Source organism: Wyeomyia smithii, chromosome 2 (assembly GCF_029784165.1).
Source record: "Wyeomyia smithii strain HCP4-BCI-WySm-NY-G18 chromosome 2, ASM2978416v1, whole genome shotgun sequence".
In the NCBI taxonomy this organism is placed as follows: domain Eukaryota; kingdom Metazoa; phylum Arthropoda; class Insecta; order Diptera; family Culicidae; genus Wyeomyia; species Wyeomyia smithii.
Window position 1 is genome coordinate 227,345,415 of NC_073695.1, and position 22,982 is coordinate 227,368,396.

Below are 22,982 nucleotides of genomic sequence, written 5' to 3' on the forward strand. Positions count from 1 at the left end.
TCCGCTTATAGTGTTTGTTTATGCGGGTAGCTATAGTGTTACTTGCATGAAGTACTTTCCCTAACACAAATATCAAAAAGGTGACGAAACGATTTCAAGTATACGGCAATTGTTAAGCAGGTATTAGACGAAGCAAAAATTTGCTATTTTTCAACACAGATTTTATTTTGTGCAAATAAAAATCGTACCAAAAATAGCAAATATTCGCTTCGTCTAATACCTGCTTTAGACACTCAAGTAAAATGTTTGGTGGAATTATCGTTGGTGCTGTGGATAAAAAAATATGCTTATTCAGTAGGTAATGAATCACCACTGGATTCAGTCGTAGCAGCACAGCAGCGCAAACGATATAGAGCACAAAAACCCTTCGACAACTTATGAGTTGGCGCGTACCTGGTGATCTGAATATTTTTGGGAATATTTCGTAAATCTTAAGTATGTCATTGTACTACGGTACTACTTTCGACTGCAGTTTGCCCGCAAGTATTGAAGTAACGTAATCAATGTAATTATAAACTGTTTATTTAGATCAATTTACTAAAAGTGTATGTGGATAACATAAGTACAGCGGGGTTAAAACCTAAAATCTGAATGATAATTTTATTAGTACCAGTCTCTGGTTTTTGTATCATCTTGCGCTCAAGGCAGATAACAAATCCTCAATATGTAAAACGAGTTAAAATTATATCACATGTTACAGAATATTTCAAGAAAAATGCTTCTAGTTAAAACAAAAGACCTACTTATAGCTAGCGTCATAAATATACTACAATAAGCCTAGTTTCGTTAAAATCATAACTTGGTTTCATGGCGGATCATCCCGCCCTTGGCACCATACATTCGTAAGCGCATAGGTCTGCTGTTGTAAGACACCGTTGCTCCATTGGACGGCCCGGCGCCGGCCACTGCACTATCGACTCCGTTGATTAGATCCAAACTGTGGACATGTTTGGGGTTACCCGCTAGCAAATTATTGCCGTATCCGTTGACCATATGCATATTCTGGGGTGTTGCGTTCAGTGTTTGTCGCGAGTTGGCCGCAGAAATAATAGTTGCGTTTCCGCCATTCGCCAGGATAGTGGCACCGAGAGAAATATTATGGCCATAGTGCATGGCGGTTGAGGTTTTGTTGAGATTATTCAGTCTCTGCTGGTGGGCAGTGCTGTGGTTCGAATTGGGCGTTGCTGTTTTCAGCCGCTGCTGTGAGTTGGTGTTGGAGTTGTTCGAATGATGCTCGGACTCGTTGTCGTCGCCACTGTCCACATCGCCGTCACTGCTGTTGGTACTTGCGATGAAGTGCTCGTTTTTGATTACTTTACGGCCCTTGTTCCGGCGATAGTATTTGAATTCACGTGGCAGCGTGTATGATCGTGGCAAGGATACCTGTGAGTGAGAGGTGTTTTAATAGTAGTTTTATTGTAACTAAGAGTTTTCCCCTATTACCTGACTATCGATGTCCGAGGGAATACGATTCTGATTATGACCATCGTCTACAGGGCTATTGTCTAGATTTTCATCTCCACTGCTTACAACGGATTGGTTTCGTTCGGTTTCTTGTATTCTGTGAAAAGAATCTAAATCAATCATTGCACGTAGTTGTTATTGCGAAACACTTAAGCAGTGATGGACACCGCTAATCGAAAATTTAGCGACGCTAATTGCTAAGCCGCTAACCGGAAAATTTAGCTCGATAATCGCTAAACCCACATTAGCGGAACTTTCGCTAATCGCTAACTTTTTAATATGTAAATAGTCATATCGCTATATTTATTGCTCGTGTTTTGTAAGATTTGGACCACTTTGATCTTTTTTGGTTGAACAAACGAAAATAAAACTTTTTAAAGCTAAGTAGGGTAACCGCTCCTATATTCATCTCAGTACCTATATTCATCTCATCGCGCTTTTTGGATCTATTTATCGTCAAATTTTACCATATTTTCAACGTACAACTTTCAACCACTTGACAAAATCGAGAAGCAAATAGATTTACTTTCAAACATTTGTAGAAATTTGACGATAAATTGGACAAATGAGAGAAATAAGATGAATATAGGTGCAGCTAGCTATTGAGATGAATAATGGAACAGTTCCCCTATTTACAATCACGAAACGGTATTCATATTTGATTTTGTAAAAACGAGAATAACAAAAGTTATTTAGCCTGCATTGAAAATAGATACTCTTAGGAATGTTTTCATAAAAATTCAATTATTATCTGAATCGAAAAAGTAGAACCAAAGTTGTCATAATTTCAAGCGCATTGCAATTTACCAAAGTTCTTGGTGTGCCGAAAATTTAATCTAGACCTTGTGCTTGTTCTTCAAAATGCTCCTGTGGCTTGTACGATAACTGTAACTCCATTCTAGGGTAAAAAACTGACAAAAGTAACCTTCGCAGTGAAGTATGTTCATCTATCGAATCAATTTACGTACGCCATCAGAAATTCACAGTTTTTCTAAATATTTCTATTGTCGCTTCTCTACAAAATTTAGCGAATTAGCGATTAGCGTTTCGAAGGCCAACATTTTAGCGACGCTAACAGTTTCGCTAACCAGCTCAAAAATTAGCGAAATCGCTAAATCGCTAACTGAATTTTAACGTCGCTAATTAGCGAATTAGCGAATTAGCGGAATGGTGCCCACCACTGCACTTAAGATTATAAATTATCAATATATGCCAGTTCTCCATTCGTCATTGAGAAAACTTACCTCAAATTCGCCGCCTCCCGTGCCACCCAATCGTAATAGATACGTGAATTCTCGAGATAATGAGGTGCCAGCAGAATCTCTGGCGTCTTAGCCCGCTGCATTTGGCGTTTGGTGTTATTCAGATTGTTGATTGCGGTTGGGGCAATGGCACTGGTGACGTTTTTGCCAATACTGTTGCTATTGTTGTGGCCACTGCTACTGCCGGTATTGGTAGCACTAGCATTGTTGGGCATCGTTGGTGTTGCCCGACTGTCCAATTTGCTCCGAGGTGGTGGAACAACGTTGTAAGGAAAAGGTAGATTATCAGTACCAGCATTTTCCATGCTGCTGTATGTTCCAGATATTTGCCTGGGGTGATTAGCTTCCATGTACAAACGACTATGGTTATCGTATAGAACCGCCCGGTTGGCTGCTGCAACATCAGTCGTCCGTGGACTTATTGAAGGTGGTCTATTATTGTTAGCAGCAGCATCCGCATACAAGTTCACGAAATTTCCTCGATAATTCTCCGCAAACGGATTTCTTGGTACATTGTTGGGCATAATTTTTGCCCGCGGGTGAACTTGTCGTGTCAGCGAGTTACTCTCCGTTGCTGATATTTGCGATGAAATGGGGGACATGTTTCTATTGTTTGCGGCTGCCTGTTGGGCCTCAGCATTTTTCATGGTAACCAAAGCCGAGATATTAATGCCATTCAAGCCAAAACTGTTGTAAATGGGATCATAATTAGTACTGAACTTGTTCAAATTGTTTACATCATCTAAATTCGCCGCCAGCAGCAGGTTTAAGTCATTGAAGGACTTTTCAACAGCGATTTCTGCCATATCAGGACTCGAGGGACGCCAATCCATGGGATCAATATCTATGTGTTTTTTCGCTCGTGGAATCGGTTGACGCGGTAGGGTGGCCTTTGTGTCATCTCCTGAACTGAGCGTTCCAGTGCCCGGTCCACCCAGTTTGCCCTGCTTGATCTCTTCTTCAATAATCTTCAATTCAGCCAACTGCTTTTGTTTCTTCTCCTGCAGCTTCTGTTGAATATTTACTCGGGAACTTACGCTACTTCCATCGTTTTCACTCGATCCTCCCGTGTGTGATCTCGGTAGAGGTCTTCGCCAGAAAGGAATTGCCATTGGGCCGATTGTAGCTTCTTGCTCTGTACCATTGGTTTGCAAGGCTAGATTCGGAGGGGGTACAAACGTGGTTGGTTTCTTTTTCTTCCTTTTGGTGGCAGCATTCACCGGATTGGAGAAACGACAGTTAAACACTCCTGGTATGGCGTGTGGATATTTTTGACTTCCACAGCCTCCCATGGATTTGCCCGTTTCCACCTGTTCCGAATTCTCCCGACAGTGACAAATATCATGGCCACATTTGTTAACCCCTTCACCACATGGTGCCCGGCCACCTGCTTCATAACCTAACCGACGTACGTGAAAGTATCGGTAGTAGACAATCATAAAAAATAACCCGGTGGCGAAGCTACAGAGCACGGAAATCGGAATGAGGTACCATCCCTCCGGCCGGTTGTGCCATACTCCAACCATCCACAGACACACTAACAAGCAGTTTTCCATAAACATGACCACGTAGAATGTGAGCTGAGAAAGAATCAACAATAAGTTCAATGGGAAGGGTTATAATTATTAATGAATTAATTTACCATTTTCTGTCTATGTCGAACTTCCTGCAAATTGATGTAGGCGAAAATGTATACGAATGCAATCAGTCCACCTAGCATGGCTTTCTTGATCCTGGATATGCGCTCTCCATGAAACACATTTTTCGGTGATATCAGCCAAAGAAACATCGAGAACCAATGCAAAACTAAAAATAATAGATTCATATATTTTTCCGTAAATAAGATGTCCATTTTTTTAATATCTTTTCAAATGAGTACAAAGTACTTACTGATAACAAGAAACACCCAATGGCTGTATACCGAAGCGTAAACGGTCAGTGAAATTACACGCGATATCACTGTCCCTAGCCGCCAGAGGAACTGAAAAATCACCCCCAGCCATGTCAACACCAACCGATGAACATTCTGCAATCGTACATTCTTGCTGAAACTGGCCAGAGCCCAGCAAACACTGAAGAGCGACAGCGTCGCTGATACCATATTCAGATCGCGGAACGTTTTCTGTTGCTGCTCGGCAATACTGGACTGCTGCACCAACGCAGTGGAGGAGAAGTGATGACCACTTGTCAGTGCTTTCAACTTCAGTGCATTAAGTTGATTTTCATTCTGCAAATTCACTAGAACATACAACTGCAACAGCAGCATGGGTGCAGCTTCGCAGAACGCATGCACCAAACGCAGCATGCATAAATCACGCACTTCATGTTTCACGTGGCGTAGATCAACTGGTACAAATAGTTTAGCGTACCGCCAGAGCACGCCCATCTGCGAAGCGTGCAAGGCAAGCACGGCGTATCGACTGTATCTGGCGGTTTTTGTCAACACTTCGTCTGGTATTTTCTTCTTTCTCTTCTTTTTTTCGAGACTATTTTCCGTGTTTTCGTGACAATCATCAGACCCGGGAGGACCGACCTGTGCAGTAGTGGCACTTCTCAGTTTGCGCTTGTTTAAATACCACCGAACCGAAACAATCTAGAACAATGTATAATAGTTAGTATTTGAACGAAAGAACCATACCACGTAGAGTTACCTGTGAAATCATCAGAGAAAAACTGACGATTACGATGACAGCCGAAAAATAGGCGAACTTTTGTCGCTCGTACAGGGCGTAACCAAGCACGACATCGAACACGACATCGCAAAAGTAGCCGGCCAGCGAGATCACGTTGAACAGCACATCGCAAAGTGGAAGAAACTCGGCCATTTTGGGGCGTAAGCTCTTGCTCTTACGCATAAACAAATGTAACGTGAGTTTCTGTAAAAAAAAATCAAATTAGAAATAATTCGAGGTAATGCCAGTTTATCGATTTATTTTCAGTAACATTATATTCCTAAATCATATGTTTGTTGTATAACAGCTTATTAAGCATAACATATCGACTGAATAACAGCTGAAACAATATTTTCAAGCTTTCGGTACTCAAATTTAAATACTTTCGAGTGTAATGTAGAATAGCGGATAGCGGACTTGTTTTTTCTATGCTCGTGAAAAATCCATTTCACTTTGCTTGAGTATTTCAAAAAAATGAAATCAAATGTTGTAGTTCACATGAGTTAACTTTTTCCAGCCTCTGTTCCATTTCTTGTGGCCCGCTTTAAGGTTCTGAAGTACGTTTCCCATCTGGCCAACGTGTTGATTTGTTCAGGACTACGAAGGTGCAGATATTTGTTAGGTTTTTGCATGAGAGAAAAAACAGGGAAAAAATTGTTGCTTTTGTTTTTTTTTCTTCCCAATTTTTTGTTGCTTTTGTCATCACGTATACTTTCACAATCGCGAATTCGCATAGGTAAGCGTTGAAATTTGTTGTGATAGAAAAAAAACCTCTTTAGGGGAATTGTGGGTAAAATGAACAGGGGTGGTAAAATGGACGCCTGCTTAAATCTCGACTATTATGTTGAAAAATAGTACAAACTCCATTGGCACCTTATCTTAGAAGTAGGCACTAGAAGCTATTTAAGACAAGCTATGCGACATTAAAAAGAACAGTCAAACAACGAAAATAATAAACACGTGGTAGTGATGTTATTTTTTGCTTACAAGAAATAACCTTTTTTAGTGTAAACAATTTTTCGTAAGGACTTTTGTGTATATATCTGTACTCGGACTACTAACCACCAGAAATCAGGTCAATAATTGTTTGAATGATTTTTTTCAATATTTTAAGTATTTTCAATAACACGTACTGTTCAGGTAAAATGGGCAGTTCATAGCGATGGTAGAAAATTTGTACAAATTCCGATTTAAAATTACAGATGCTTTATGTTTGCATCAAAAACGCAAAATTAAACCTGGACCGATGAACAGACGGCAGGGGGGATCTATCTGTCAAAAATCGTGTAACCAACATATTCGGCAACATGGTGTTTGTTTTGGTTTTTGTTCCTTTTGGTCATGAAATTGATCGATGTGAAATATTATAGAATTGGAATGTTTTTCATCGAAACTCGAGAAACCGCGGAAAACTTTCATCAATGTTGTTCAGCTATTCACATTTTCCCCCATTATTGTTCATAGTTACAAACATCATGGACCAACAAACGTCATGGACCAACAAACGTCATGGACCAGAGTTGATCTGCGATAACACACACATATATGAAATTTGACAGCAGTGAATCCCCTCTGACAGACGGCAGCAGCTAAGCGTGCCATTGAATGCGGAATGTCTAGAAAACAAGCTTCCACCATTTTTCAGTTTCTTCGGATAAGGTCATATATTGTTATTAATTTTACGACAACCAGTGAAAATAAACTGTTGGTGAATGCATAACTGTATCACGTGTAATCAAACAACATTTTGCTACCAGTAAAGCGATAATAGGGAGCTTCCCATGTACAGTACTGCCATCTGGAATAGTTTAATGGAAAAGCAGAAAAACGTAAACAATCGATCGGCAGAAAAAGCGATTATCAAACTGTATTTTTCTGCAGTTTTTGTTGAGTTCTCAGGGTTTTTTTTTTCATCTGAAAGTGATTTGTAGGTCTCGATAGTTCATTTTTTGGTGGTATGTTAAAAAGTTGGGGTCGCCGACGCTTGTTATTCCGAATAAGGTAAGTACTTGTTTTTGTGAAGCAGAAAAGTGTTCATTTTCACGGAGGGTTTTCTCCGAAAAATACTAAGAACCACACCCAGTTTTAGTTTCTATCGATAGTCCGTGAATGATACTTGTATGTACTAATATGATCGATGGTATTTATTGCTTTATTAGGTAATCCAGATGTATACTGTTAGACTAGAAAAACAAACTGAATCGTACCTGCGCTGTGTGGTACCGTCATGCAGAAAAAAACGGGATCTTGGTACGTCTTTTTATAAACTGCCGGACCGGTTAAAGGACAATAAACGGTGGCGTGAATGGGTATTTTAAATCACTATTTTTGCAATAGGAAGTTATGTGTTTATTTTATTTCAGGTTAATCTGTTAAAGTTAAAATATGTACCTTTGAGGCATGAACAAGTGTGCAGTAATCATTTTCGAACAACAGATTTTTTTATTATAAGTAAGTTGGGAAATAGTTTGTGAATGCGATAAACTTTCAATAAAAATTTCAGAGAGTCATTGGTTCGCGAAACTGCTAAATATCTTGTATCGGTTACCCCTGGTGGATGCCTCAACTATGTAAGCCAAGGATATGTTGGGAGAGCATCGGACAAATTCATTTTCAACGCTAGTGACATGATATCTTTGTTCGACAAGCATGATGCTGTGATGGTTGATAAAGGCTTTGCTATCAAAAAGGAGCTCGAACAACGTAATTTAGAACTAGTGCGTCCTCCGACTTTAATAAATGAACAGTTCAATATTAGAGAAGCTCGTGACAATGTGTCAATTACTGGCGCACGTGTTCACGTAGAACAAGGAATCCAACGGATGAAAAATTTTAAAATTTTGACTGAAAAGGTTGATTTAGCAATTTTACATTTACTAGATGATATGATGGTTATTTTAGCAGGAGTAGCAGAGGCGACGCGTGACCAAGTGGGCTAGCTGTTCAATCAACATTTGCAACACTAAAACAACAGTATCGTGATAACAGTTTCGAAAATTTTTATCTCTACATTTATCTATATGGCAAAGAAATTCTACGGTCTATTATAACCGCGAGTTTCCGATAATTTTCTCGTATAATAATGATATCTGCATAATTTCATAGAGGAAATCTTTATCCACATTTATCACATCATGATTCTCAATGATCGGTTTTAGTCGTAAATAACTCTGGATCCGTCGAAGAACTAGAAAAGTTCGCTCGACGGATGGCGTTGTGATATGCAATGTCAGTATCATTCAGGTTTTTTTTCCAACGATAATTCGCATGATGATTTTCGCATGAGTAAAAAACCTATCTTTGTTCAATGCTAAAGCGTTTCTTTTGACGATGTTGAAATTTTAAGCTAAAAAGAAAGCAGCGCGTAAGAAGACAAACGGTCAAGTTTTCGAATGAACAAAATGGGTGTAGAGGTTTGAATGAAACTATACATCGACGGAAGAATTCCACCACATTGACAGAAATAATGAATGAATTTGCTCGTTTTTCATTTGCACTACGAAAGCTCTAAATATGGATCTGCGAACTCTCGCGGCCACGTGGTCTCTCTCAAATTTTAATGACGTCGAGAGAAGAAACAGAAAGGCATAACGAAACAGATTACCACACACTAAAGAGAGGTGGTGTGTAATGAATGTTTTCTCTCGCTGACATCGGTTTTGTTCAGCAGAAAGCTTGAACCAAAAATGTCATTTTTACGCGAGGCGTCGCATTAGTAGTGGTGAGCATAAATGACTGCGTCTACCCTGCCGCACTTGAAGGTGCAGAGAAGTGTTGAACGACGGTTAGTTCAGGTGAAAGGTCTGAACAAACGGTAGTCATTATTGCGTGTGAGTTGTATGGCGTAGTCTGAAATGTAGCCCATCAGGTTACATTCTTCACGGTGCATACATTTCCACTATGTAGAAAATAAAATAAGGATGTTCGGGATAACATTGAAATTACAAATAAATTACTCCGATGATTTTTCATCCACTCTACAAATGTGAAAAAATCACTTTTTTCTGAGATTGTCTACCTGTCCTATGAACAGGTTGAACAGGTGGACGAGACGCCTCTGAGGAGTAGTCAATTTTTCAGCACCCATTTTGTCAGATGATAGATTTGTTTCTGTTAAATAAATAAAACAATATGAGTTTTAAAATTTATTTTAACGTTTTCGAATTTCTTATTCAATTAAACAACATAAGAACATGGTTAATTTTCATTCAGAAGCGATAATTGGGAGAAATCGATTAAAGTATATCGCACCAAGTGCGTTGAGCAATTCTTCAGTGAATGCCGCATCATATTGTACGTCTATAACAAAATAGTTGTCTTCCAAAGAACTGTATATCACAAAATCAGTTGATTCTAAATCTAGTAGAAACATTGAAAGCTGGACCTGTCCGTAGTCATCGTGTTTCCTTTTCAGTAAAAATTTATCACCGATTTTCTCAACGAATTTTAAAGTGAGACGTCACAAATCTTATTTCTCTTGGCGGTGCCCGAGGGTTTGAGCCTCGCAGGCAGCTGCAATAAATGTGGATATTGTCACCTTCTATCCTAGTGATTCCCACAATTAGTACATGATTATTTTTGAAAAGCTCGCTCCTTTCAACCCAATTCCGTTTGCTACTTTGGGCAAAATCGAAGAGGTCCATCAAATCAATATCTACCCGTAAGCAGTGCACATTTAGATCCTAGAAATACGTCGAAACAGGCATATAAACACATTGAACAAACAAAATGCACTCGCGACTCACCATATTCGGCCGAATCAGTTAAAAAGCAGCTGTTTGATTATGACGATATCTTTCTCTTTTGTTTAAGTCACTCGCTTATCGCACAGTTGCACATTTCAACTCTAGTTAAATAAAACTTTCATTCGAAAGTGATGATTATTTTCCAGCATGAAAAAATGGTTAACTAATTACACTAAAAAAAAGCACAAGACCAAATGATATTATTTTACTACCACTGAAATCTGTATTCATATGCATCACTCTTTCAAATCAACACATTTACTCACAACAACTTTAGTTACTATTAAAGAAAAATACTTCCAAATGCACCCTTCAATGTTTACGACTTTCTGCTTTTCAACTGTCAAACAACTGACAGCGCCGTGCCCTATTAACGTTCACGTCCAAGGTGTTCATATTACCAACTCTCTATGTACATTTTACCCACACGGGTCCATTTTACCCCCACAAAACTCTTTTTGAAAAAGCTCAAGAAAACGTTGAAAACTACTGTATTAGAGTATCTCTATCTATTTTTTGCATCAATCATTATTGTGATTTCAGAGATAAATTAGAATTTTGCGCTCTAACTGACAACCACAACTGACAACGGAAAATGACAATCTCAGACAGCACCGATAAAAATACGACTCAAGAACTTGTTTGTCAAAGCGAATGCACTCTTAACTTACTTCAATTGAAATTGAATAGCATTGACTTAAAGCCGCCTTGATTTCTTGCCCTCGACTATGCAGCAGAGCCGCATTGATATGGTTTGCAAACAGAATGTTCTACGAATAAACTAGTTATAACCCATTATTTCAGCGGTTCTCAACCTGAAGTACGTGAAAGCTTTCAGGGGGTACGCGAAGGAAAAATCAGTAATGGCGGATAAAGCAATTTTTCTTATAATACTTCATTTGTTGTTCAAACTTGCTTTTGAAACATGAGCATAGTAATCGAACAAACCATAATTCAATTTGAAATCTGAATTAGACTACCACAACATGATCTACCACTACTCTCTCCCACTCTGCCAGAATATTCCAAATCAGGGGGTACAATTGATTTGAAAAATATCGCCAAGAGGTACTCGAATAAAAAAAGGTTGAGAACCGCTGCATTATTTGATGTTGCTTGAGCAGTATGCAATATAACATAGTTTTCATTGACTGGTGAATGACCGCCGTTTAAAACCTCAACAAAAAAATATGCCAATGAGATATGGTCGGCGTGCGACCAAACCGAACCAAGCGCAATTTTTTTCTAAATTGAGTTTTTAACACTAGTGGATGGTAGAATTGATAATCTATCTTTCATGAAAAAACGAAATCATTTGAACAGTTTATAAGTTTATATTAACAAAATTTCTCTGCAGCTGCTTGCAGGAAACATACGGGGTGATAGAACTTTAATTGCCGATTACTCGAAATAATGTTTTTGGCGCATGGTTCGGTCTGGTCGCACGCCGACCATATATGGGAAGAAGACCTCTGAATTTCGTTCAGAGATTTAGAGGTACGGCTTAAAAGTTTCGTCTTCTCGAAAGAAGTCACTATTCTAAATTTCAGCACAATCGGACTTCGGGAAGTCGTGCGGGTAAAATTATACTTTTTTACCAATGAAAAAATGTTCGATAGCAAAAAAATGTGTGATGCCAAATTTCTTAGAGATGCAATAAACGTTAAAATCTAGTGTTTTTTTTTGTAAGATTTGGACCACGATGGTCGCTGTGGTGATCTTTTGTAGTAAAATAAAATTTTCATATATTTTTCAGCTGGGAAAATCTCTCAGCTTTAATTTATTTTTACCCTTGAGGGCATTTTTAGAAAAACCGAAGCTTCTGAGCCCTACCGCTAAACGAAATTCGAAGGCCTAGTTTCCCCATAACTTCTGTTGGTTCCAGCTCGAGAATTTCTATGCTTCAGAAAGTCTTTTTTATTGAATATTTCTTTCCTGAGATAACATAAATGTTTTCCAGTACCGCGAAAGTGTACAGCGCATCGTTTCTATGTCTGTTTCCTGCATCTTCAAAATTGAGCTTTATAGACATAGTTGTCCCACGACTTTTATTTTATATATCATGGCATTGTTGTGATAAATACATCAAATCGCCCAAAGCATGCGAACTTTAACAAACCCGTACTATGTTGTCGTATCATGTTCGCTGACCGAAAATGGTGCCCATCGCTGATGGCAATAAATCCTACATGCCTTTGATGATGAATATGATATTCTTTGCTCGATCAAGACAAACGAAAACTTAAAAAACAAATAAAAAGACCATAATTAACTAATGAGGTGTAGAGAATAAAGCTTCTTCGGATATTTTCGTATTTCAATTACGAACATTTCACTATACCCAGTTGAACGTGTATCAAGAGCTATTCCTTTCAGCACTTTTTTACCAGTGTTTGAGATGTCTGTCAGTTGCGGGTGTTGCTTCTTCTTTTTCTTGAAAATACCCGGCATTCTAATTTTTTTGTGAAAGGACAATAGTTGCTCAACTAATATGCGCGTTCGACTTATGGTTTAAGTGTTCAACTGTGGAGAAAATTGAGAAATAGCTTAGGGTGTCCATCTGCATTCACTAGAGGCATCAAAATTCACAGGAATAGCTAAGAAGCTATAATATGTTCTGTAAAACTGTTTTATTTTTGCTTTTATCGACCAGTGTTACCAAAGCTGCAAACTTTTTGAAGTAGAATACTTCTCTCAGGAAGTTCGGCTACATAGGAATGTGAAATGAAAATCTAAAACCCGAAAAAAGTGAAAAATATGTCCAATTTCAAATGCTAATAAATCGGTTAGTATTCGATGGATTTCCGTCTTGCGGCAATAGATTGGAAAATCTTCTAAGATTCTTCCCAAATGCAGATAATTGTAATTTTATTTTTCAAACTATTGTACTATTGAAAATAGTCAAGCCTTGTCAAAACGAAAACTTCGGCCTCTGATTGGTCGTTATATGATTGCTTCCCAAGCACGGTCGACAGAATCATAGACCTTGCCATTTGAAATGTGCTCTTTGGCCTATATAAGAGCCTGTTTTACCCGAAGCCGCTCATTATAATTCTAGACTGCAACAACAGCAGTCCTCCCTTAGCAGCAGCAGTGACAGAGCAGCGGACAACGGCTGTGGTTTGGCAACGGATAGCGGAGCGCGTCTCAGCATCGATAGCAGGACCAGGTGATGCAGGGCAGCGGATACCAATGGCAACGGAAGCGTCCACTACTGTGGCAACGGGGATAGCGCAGGTCTCAGCATCAATATAAGCAGGGCCAGCTGATGCAGTGTGGCATTTTAGTGGAATGCTGTCTCTGAGCGATAGCAGGCACACTAGCAAATGCATCCAATGAAAAGAACGTTCTGGAAAGCTTTTCAGTGTTTATTTTCCCCAAGGAATACTTTACTTGCACTGCCAGTGATAACGCAAAGATGTGATCGGCATTTTATCAGACATTGAATTGAACAACAAATTGTCCTTTTCAGGATGAAATAAAAACCTAATTTAAGAGGTAATATTTTCTCTTAAATCAATTTACACTTTCAAGAAATTTGGTACAGATATATATATTTGGTTTCATCTCCGTGTCTCAGAACGTACTGAATTATCTTTTCCTTCAGTCATGAGCACAATATCCGAAAAGCTTTCATTATCAGCATAAAAAATAATTTTTCGCATAATCAAAATTCTAAAATTATCAAGTCCAAATCATGACAAGCAACTATATTATTGAGAATGGTCAATCCTTGTTGAAACGCGAAATTTGACTGATCTGATTAGTCGTTGATATGATTGCTTCCCAAGCACAGTCGACAGAATCATAGACCTTGTCATTTTAAATTTGCTATTTGTCTGTATAAAAGTAAGGAAGGATGGAAAATATCGACTGAAATGGCTATCGATAGTTATCGATGATTTCCTACTACCATCGATAGGTTTTTCATCCCTATATAAGAGTCTGTTTCAGTCGAAGCCGCTCATAATAGTTCTAGACAGCGACAACAGCAGTCTTCCCTTAGCAGCAGCAGCAGCAGCAGTGCAGTGGATACCAGGCGGATAGCGGCCACGGCTGTGGCATGGCAATGGATAGTGCACTAGTTGCAGCGGATCTCAGCATCGATAGCAGCTGGGCCAGCTGATGTAGGGACAGCGGATACCAATAGCAGCGTATAACGGCCAAACCATTAGCATGGGCCATGGCTACGGATAGCGTAGCAGTTGCAGCGGATTTAGCATCGATAGCACTTTAGTGAAATGCAGTCTCTGTGCGATAGCGGGCACTAGTAAATACATTCAATGAAAAGTTGACTCATTTTGATAACACATGAGTCGTCTAGTTTTGAGTGCTGAATCAGCTTTTCACTGTTTATTTTATCACAAGGAATACTTCATTCGCAGTGTCAGTTATAACGCCAAGATGTGATCGGTTTCTTATCCGATATTGAATTGAACAACAAATTAAAAAAGACTGACACGCAAGCAGCCGGGTTTTCTTGTAAAAGTATTCTACTTCATCCTTGCGGTTGTGGCTTTGCACACAACCCTCCTGTGATTTTTTCTCTCGGGGAAACTCTGGAGCGAAAAATGCCGTGTGTGACAGATTTTTTATTTTGTAAGTATTAAACTGGCAAAAATACTACAAGGTATACAGCCCTAGGGTTGTATGAAATGGTGACGTGGGACTAAACACTCTAATTAGGGGATTTTTTGTTAAAAAATACACAGAGTCTGCAGACAGAATCAATGTGTTTGCTCAGCGACTGTACGTATTTTTATTTTCAGACGTTTAAATTTAAAGTTTAAACAAGCATATCGTGCTTGTTGAAGAAGCACCAAGAATTTCTCGTAATGCGTCAAAGTCAATTTTTCATCGATTGCACACGAATAGAAATGTACGAACAGAAGTGTACCACTGCAATACGAGTAGTACCGCTGCAGTACGAATAGAAGTGTACCGCTGAAATGTACGAATAGAAGAGTACCGTTGCAATCACAGACGACGAGAGACCTGCGGTTCTTTACTCCACTGGCATTGTTGCTTTTACCGGCATGTTTTCTTTCAAGACATCAGTTTTTATTAGGTACTGAAAGCAGGGTTAGAAATCATTCAAGAATGGGGATTGTTTCAAACTTTTCAGAAAACTTTTACCTTCGAGACATCATATTAGTCTAAGCTCATGGAAGCAAACATAAATTGACCTATTGATACGGGGAGACTCTGTCAATTTTTATTTCGATATTGATACAGAGAATACAGATATGCTAGGAATGCTCGCATGTAATATGTCTAACGCTAGCTTATTAACATCTACAATTGATGGGAAAACATAGCAGAAGAAATATTCACCGTCAGAAAGGTAAAATGGGCCATAAACTCATTTGAGCTTTTTAAATCTCCTGGCATGGATGGAATATATCCTGCCTTTATTCAAAGAAGTAATGGGTTACTTACTTCCACTCTTACAAAAATGTTTAAAGCTAGTTTTATGCTTAGCCATGTTCCTTGGACGTGGCGAAAAGTCCGAGTTGTATTTATTCCTAAGGCAAACAAAAAGGATAAGACTTCACCCAAATCATTTAGACCAATAAGCCTATTCTCCATAATTTTAAAAACATGGAAAAGCTTATAGATCATTTCATAAAATCAAAGTACTTGATAAATAATCCGTTGAACAAAAATCAGTTTGCCTATCAATCAGGAAAATCTACCGTTACAGCATTACACACACTTGTAACGAAAATAGAAACATTTTTTGATGCAAAAGAAATTCTGCTAGCATTCTTTCTAGACATAGAAGGCGCTTTTGATAATGCATCTCACAATTCTATGAAAGAGACAATGTTGAAACGTGGTTTTGATATATGTATCGTTACATGGATTAGTGAAATGCTTTCGAAACGCGAAATTTCAGCTAAGCTTGGTAACTCATGTATATCAATAAGAGCTGTTAAAGGATGCCCCCAAGGAGGTGTCCTATCTCCGCTTCTCTGGTCATAAATTGTAGATAACTTATTATCGGAACTAGAATCAAAAGGTTTCGAAGTGATTGGATTCGCCGACGACATTGTTATAATTATTCGTGGAAAGTTTGATGATGTTGTTAAAAACAGGATGCAACAAGCCCTCAATTCTACCATTGCATGGTGCAAATTAGAAGGATTGAGCATAAATCCCAAAAAACAAGCATTATACCCTTTACGAAAAGAAATAAGTTTAAACTTGATGGGCTTCAAATGGAAAGTACTACAATGAAACTTTCTTCTGAAGTCAAATACTTGGGAGTTACGATTGATCGTAAGCTCAGCTGGAACAGCCACTTAAATCAAGTCATAGGTAAAGCAATAAATACACTATGGATAAGTAAGAGAATTTTTGGTAATAAAGCTATAATACGACATAGAGTAACTTATGCATCAGTAGTATGGTGGCCAAAAACGAATGAAAAGTGTGCAATCGATAAATTGAACAAACTGCAACAATTGGTTTTAATTTCCACTACAGGTGCGATGCGTAGTGCACCCTCGAACGCCCTGAACGCAATTTTGAATCTTCTTCCACTACATCAATTTGGGCAATTAGAAGCTGGGAAAACAGCTCTAAGATTACAGCGAACAAAGTCATCAGCTACAGGGACCACTGAAGGACACCTGAGTATTATAAATCGAATTCGTATCAATCCATTAGTAACAGTCATCGATGACTGGATGGAAACGAAATTCATTTTCGACCGTAAGTTCAGCGTGGAAGAACCAAACCGTTCTCTTTGGAGTTCGGGAGGGCCACAAACTCGTCCAGGATCTGTAGTATTTTATATTGACGGATCAAAACTCAACAGTCTAGTGGGAGCTGGAGTAACAGGTCCCGGAATCAATCTATCAGTCTCTATGGGTGGATAGCCAATTGTATTTCAGGCTGGAACTCAGGCGATTATAAAATGTAGCACTGTCTGCTTAAAAAGAAAATACAAGCATGCAAATATTTGTATCTTCTCTGACAGCCAAGCTGCTCTAAATGCGTTAAAATCATGTACATGTACGTCAAAACTGGTGTAGCATTCAGCTGCTTCAACAGTTGTCTTATCAAAATACATTAAATCTTTACTGGGTTCCGGGACATTGTGGAATAGAAGGTAATGAAAAAGCCAGACTAGGATCTTCTAAACAGCTTATCGGACCGGAACCGTTTTGTAGTATCTCTCCATGCTCCATAAAAATGGAATTCAGAAACTGGGAAAAAATGATGATAGATTCAAACTGGAAAAATACTATCACTTCCCGGCAATCAAAACAGTTTGTGATGCCACATGCATCAAACACACACAAAATTCTTGCTCTATTTAAAAAAGACCTATGCACCTATATAGGTCTAATTACAGGGCATTGTTCAGCCAAATATCATCTGAAAATAATTGGAAAGGCTGACAACGATGTCTGTCGTTTTTGTAATGAAGAAATCGAGTCTTCAGCACATTTATTATGTTTTTGTCCAGCACTTTACAACAAAAGAGCAATGTTCTTCAAAAAGGGATTGTTACAGCCCTTTGAAATTTGGCTGTCTTGTCCTAATAAGGTAGTGCAGTTTATACGGCACATAATACCTAATTGGGATCATACCTAAATCAGGGGCTGAGAGTTACTTCTCATAGTAATTTTTCACTCTGATCAGGTAATAAAAAAGCTGGGGAATGCTACAATAGATCTAATTTTTTTGGTCGCGGTAGCTAAAACCCAACAAAAAAAAATTGGTTCATTATTCGCGTAAATTTGTCCTTGAAACTTTTTATCAATTTTACCGTTTAGCATTGAAATTAGAGTGATAACTAGCGTATTACAAAATTGTTCTACATTTCATCTATCCAACAACATAGTGGTTATTGTTATCCATCATGTGGTAATGCTGTTATTAACGTTTGAAATCTGACGCAACATTCGCCAGTTAGTTGGTCGTCTCACTTCGAATCGCGTTTGATAAATAAGTGTGTTAAAGTGTCTACGATAAAAAAAGCAAAAATCATGCGCTCACTGAAGTCCAGTATCGTTACTGTGAAGCATTCTCAGCTGTCAAAATTCCGTTTGGTAAAAAAGGCAAAATTTCGTGAACCTCTTTTCTTTTCAAATGCGTACCACGCTTAATCCGAGCTCATGCAGTTTTAGTGATTTTGGCGGCATTTCGGAAAAAAAATCCTTCTAGGAACGTTTTACCCCAAATGGTGAATCTTCTGGTAAGATAGGTCGTTCTGATAAGGTAGAGTGATTATCTAAATTTTCAGCATAATCTATCAAGTCCAGCTGGAAATGATATGATTTTAGTTATTTTGACGGTTTATGAAAAAAAAACTTCTAGAGCCGTTTTACCCCGTTTGACGCATGTGGCTCATACGTGAAATTAAAGCTCTTGAGCTGCTCTACAAAACGCTTTATTCAGATTTTTTCTAACGATGTTAAGAAGAGTAGGGAGACCCTGAAAATTGACCATTTTCAAAAGAAAAATGCATTTTTTCGTCATGTTACCCCTTTGCCGTATATTTTGACCATGCGTTTTGAAATACATACATTAGTACAAAATAATAACACAAATTTTTAGAAAAATTTAATACTAAGAGAAGTTATTGAGCTTTTTGTGATTTGGACGTTTTTGAACATACAGTCGAATCCTTTTACAGCGACATCGCAAGGGACTGTCGTTATAGCGAAATGTCGCAATAATACGAAGAATGTTTGCATATGTAGAACAGAAAGTTTCGTTGAGAATGTCGTTATAGATTTAGCAACGTCGTTATAGAGAGATTCGACTGTACTATTGTCGCAATAAAGAATGACAAGTATTAGTTTTGGTATGCTGTTATAGAGGAGGGTCGTGATAGCGAAATGTCGCAATAAAACGAAGAATTTTAGTATAAAACAGAAGGGACTTCTGAGAATGTCGCTATAGCGAGATTTGTCACTATAATAAGTGTCGTTATAGAGGGATTCGAATGTATTACCTAAAAGGGCCGTTTTACCCCACTTATAGTAACGTATAATAGTTCTCATCTGGGAATTGTAATTATGGCGCGATATTAGCTGGAGGAACGAGGTTTCGATAAGACTCCTTTCTTTCGACAAAATAAGTCCTTCTTTCAATAAAACTGACTAGAAGAATATTAACCTCTCCAGGAAAAAGTAGCTGGCGATATTGGCATGGGGAACGAGGTGAGGTTTTTCTCTTCAGGGAATTCTTATTTGGTAACGTTGGTAAGATGGAAAGAGGCTAGGTATAGTTGAGCAGTAAAGGCCCAAATACACACACGGCGCAATGACACTTTCTCCATACAAAATAGAAGGCGTGATCGCTATCCCGCCTTTCATTTTGTATGAAGAAGGCGTCATTACGCCGTGTGTGTATTTGGGCCTTGAGCTTGAACGAAGGGTAACGCCCCATACATAAGCACGGATATAAATGATAAGCGTATCACTCAATGGTGATACTGCCAATAATATGAAGTGCGGAGTACGGAAAACACTTGGGCAATATCTATATCACAATAGAGCAAAATGATTCTGGTCGCAGTGATGATTCCACACAGAAAACAAGCATTATATTTTAAAAAATACTTCTTAACATAAAATTAGCTGAAATTTGATAGTTTTTTTTTTTTTCAATATTTTGGCCAAACAACTGTTATGGATTATGAAATTTGGTTTGCGCGTTATAAAGTAGTGAGCGGCCCAAGCGGATGGTAGCCCTATCTCAAGCCCACACGTTTGACAGTAGGTAAGGCGTCGTACACAAATAGTGTAACGCATGAAGGAGGGAGGGGAGGGTGTGGATAGTTGAGACAGTTACGTAATTTTATGGAAGGAATCATGTTAAACGTTACGCAGGTGGGGGGATATAAAATCTAGATTTTGAGCATTACGTAATTTGGGTACAACGCCTCACACATCTGGGTCATATTTTAAAATACAGAGGCCCAGCAGGTCTTCCAGGTCTGATGTTTTATTCTTTGGTGTTGGAAATAAACATAGACAAAAAAAATTTGGGACAAATATTCGTCGAACAGTAGTATATGAGCTTTCAAAATCAGACGGTAAAAAGTAAAGATTCCGTTTGAAAAAAATACCCTAAATTTAAATAGAATTTTTGCTGTGATAAATCAGCAGTGTATGAACAGTTATTACCTTCAATTTTGCGATTATCTACCTTATTTTGCGCAAGCTGTACAATACAAAGATAGATACTCTCTATTCCCCCTCTTACTAAGACCATTACTGACCTGTTGAGCTCGTGGAAATTTACTAACAGTTCGATTGAAAATTTACCGAAAGAATTATTTTCTTCGAATTTTAGTTAACCTAAAAGTGTTGAATTATAAGCCTGGTCGACACAATGGAAAAATCCTATTTCGGTGCGTTGATAAAGCAATACTTTTTGTTTAAAATATACAACATAACCTCAATAATGGCTTAAGAAACATTATCCAGACTCTGCACCAGAAAAATCAACGATTCGTGAGTAGTTACACATACAGGCACTACAAGCACCGATGCACTTCGCGATGATGCTGTACGCAAACGTCAAATATAGGCAGTTATCCAAAAAAACAAATCTGACCCCAGAAATAAACCTTAATGATCGTGAAGCAACGAATTAGCTGAAACTCAGAATATATAAAATATAAGTTGAGATAATGTCACAGCTCGATAAAAACGGTAGCAAAATTGCGCAAAAAAATGTTTCTTCACGTTCATCACAAGTAAATAACATTCCTTTTCGTCTTCAGTAATAGTCTGTATTGTTGGTTGTAGCTAGCACCATCTTTGGTAAATTATGAATCCACTGAACAAGTCATCATTACACTTTTATCTTCACACCATTCGATTAATTCATTTTGCAATCTTAATAGTTAGATTAACCAACTACGGGCGCTCTACCTTAGCTATATAAGACTAACTTCTTCCATCATATCGCTATCAAGCCATAATATGCGCTGCATTTTAACATGAGACATCAACGAGAGCACAATACTAGATGACGAACCCTACTGACGGAAGGGTGGCAGGGCAGCGCTATTTGCCACCTACTCCGAGTTTGCGTGCCGCGTGGATAAGTTCGAAGCATGCGAGACAATGGTAGAAAAAAATTGATTCGATATTTGCATGCGGTAGACATAATGTTGAATGCAAATTTGTGCTCACTCTGAGTCGGAGAAAACGAAACAAAGAGACAGACGGTGTGGGAAAATGAATTGTAGCAGCTTGTAAATACCTACTTGTGTTGAGGAAAAGATGCGACCATCTGTCGTGTCAATTTTGTCGTGTGGAACACCTCATGCATACATCTATCAGCATACAGCGCGTGTAGAGAGTGTGTAGTCAACGGGACCAATGGAATCTTAATTGGCCGTCATACATTTGCAGTACGCCCAGATGATAACTGGATCGATCAATACAAACGGGCGGTACTTATATTAAGTGGAAAATCAGCCGCTAAGAATTGAGAACACTACTAACCTATGCAAGAACGTGCGATAATCCGTGCAGACCCAAGACTGCCGTGGTCGATGAACTCATCTTCGAAGATGTTGTCACGCCTTAGTTGCATGTATTCCGTTAATTCATTCAGGATTTTTCACAAATCTCTTGCTTACTACCTGTGCACATGTGTTTACTTATTTTAACATTGAATAAATAAGAAACCGCAAAAGATTGAGATTTGCGAATTTTACCACACATTAAACAGTATCTTTGATGTTTTTCATTCTATTCAGTATCAATTTTCATTCGATTTTTTATTTTCTACACTTCTCACGTATCACTTAAATTGCACGATGTAATTCGATTCACCAGAAATCGTTAAATCGGACGCATATTCTACTGGCGACACAGTGCTCGGACAATCCAGATGAGGAGAAATGTAGATTTTCTTACCTCTTCTCCAGGAAGAAATATTTTCTTTTTAATCACCCTTTCCCTGCCCTGTTCGTCAGTCAAACACTAACACTTGCTTTGCCCCAACATGTTTCACTGCTCTGAGCATAACAACACAACACCGGTTTCGGTAGACTGCCTGCGAGCATGGGCGAACCATTGGTGAATCGGGACCAAAGGAATTCCAACAATTTCACATAAACAAACGGTGGCCTATTCGCATACACTCACATATACCTTAGACCCCAGCAAGACCGCAGACATGATCTTCGAAGGCATGTATTTGTTCAGGGCTGCAAACCAGCACTGTGTGCGTATGTCACTGAAGAGGCCAAGAAATTCCCAAAAATTTGAACATTCAATCATCTTTTAAAGGCACTATATTCGAGTATTTCTTGTCAAAAATTATCACACCTCGTTTCTGGTTCGTTCTGGCACCCGATGAACATATTTTAGGACACGATCGAAACACTTTTCACACGATTTTAAACATTTTTCCGTCACTTTGCTGTTCATCGACCAGTGGTTTGCCTCCAACCAACACAAAAGTGAGGGGGTTTACGTTGCAAAGAAAATTTTGACTTGTTCAACGCATGTTGCGTAGCACGACCGCATGCAACATGCTACAGTCAAATTTCACGATCATCATGTTTTGTGGGGACGTATGAACCAAGAACTATATTGGCAAACAAAGAGCATCTCTGCTGTTTCAGCACGTACGGGTCGTAAGCCAAAAGATGTGAGAAAATAAAAAGGCTGGGGTACAGGAGCCGTATACGGATTGAAAAAAATACAATGCCATGGTCAAGTCAAATAATCGAAGTGAATAAACAAAATTCTTGAGATCAGAAGTCCCACACTACGAAACTGCAGATCACCAAACATTAATTATGATGTTTTTCCTTCAAAATTTTTCACAAGGGTGCATAAATTATGACAGCG

At 38.6% G+C, this 22,982-nt stretch overlaps 2 protein-coding genes across 6 annotated transcripts; one reads left to right on the top strand and one right to left on the bottom strand.

Annotated features, from left to right (window-relative positions):
- Positions 1 to 528: 528 nt before the first annotated feature.
- Positions 529 to 22,570, bottom strand: LOC129724830 (uncharacterized). Of its 3 annotated transcripts, XM_055680044.1 has the most exons (8): positions 21,624 to 22,570; positions 21,383 to 21,546; positions 5,378 to 5,602; positions 4,617 to 5,319; positions 4,369 to 4,532; positions 2,709 to 4,306; positions 1,444 to 1,561; positions 529 to 1,383 (listed from the first exon to the last, which is right to left on the bottom strand). In XM_055680044.1, the coding sequence occupies exons 3-8, from the start codon at positions 5,579 to 5,581 to the stop codon at positions 793 to 795; spliced, it is 3,378 nt and encodes a 1,125-aa protein (XP_055536019.1). In that variant the 5' UTR covers positions 5,582 to 5,602; positions 21,383 to 21,546; positions 21,624 to 22,570; the 3' UTR covers positions 529 to 792. The 3 variants fall into 3 exon arrangements, with proteins under 3 accessions (XP_055536019.1, XP_055536017.1, XP_055536018.1); XM_055680042.1 differs by lacking the exon at positions 21,383 to 21,546 and having other exon boundaries at positions 22,455 to 22,565; XM_055680043.1 differs by lacking the exons at positions 21,383 to 21,546; positions 21,624 to 22,570 and adding an exon at positions 10,144 to 10,208.
- Positions 6,599 to 8,467, top strand: LOC129724831 (uncharacterized). Of its 3 annotated transcripts, none has more exons than XM_055680046.1 (5): positions 6,599 to 7,399; positions 7,558 to 7,707; positions 7,762 to 7,849; positions 7,904 to 8,250; positions 8,300 to 8,467. In XM_055680046.1, the coding sequence occupies exons 2-5, from the start codon at positions 7,567 to 7,569 to the stop codon at positions 8,306 to 8,308; spliced, it is 585 nt and encodes a 194-aa protein (XP_055536021.1). In that variant the 5' UTR covers positions 6,599 to 7,399; positions 7,558 to 7,566; the 3' UTR covers positions 8,309 to 8,467. The 3 variants fall into 3 exon arrangements, with proteins under 3 accessions (XP_055536021.1, XP_055536022.1, XP_055536020.1); XM_055680047.1 differs by having other exon boundaries at positions 8,303 to 8,467; XM_055680045.1 differs by having other exon boundaries at positions 7,904 to 8,467.
- Positions 22,571 to 22,982: the final 412 nt, after the last annotated feature.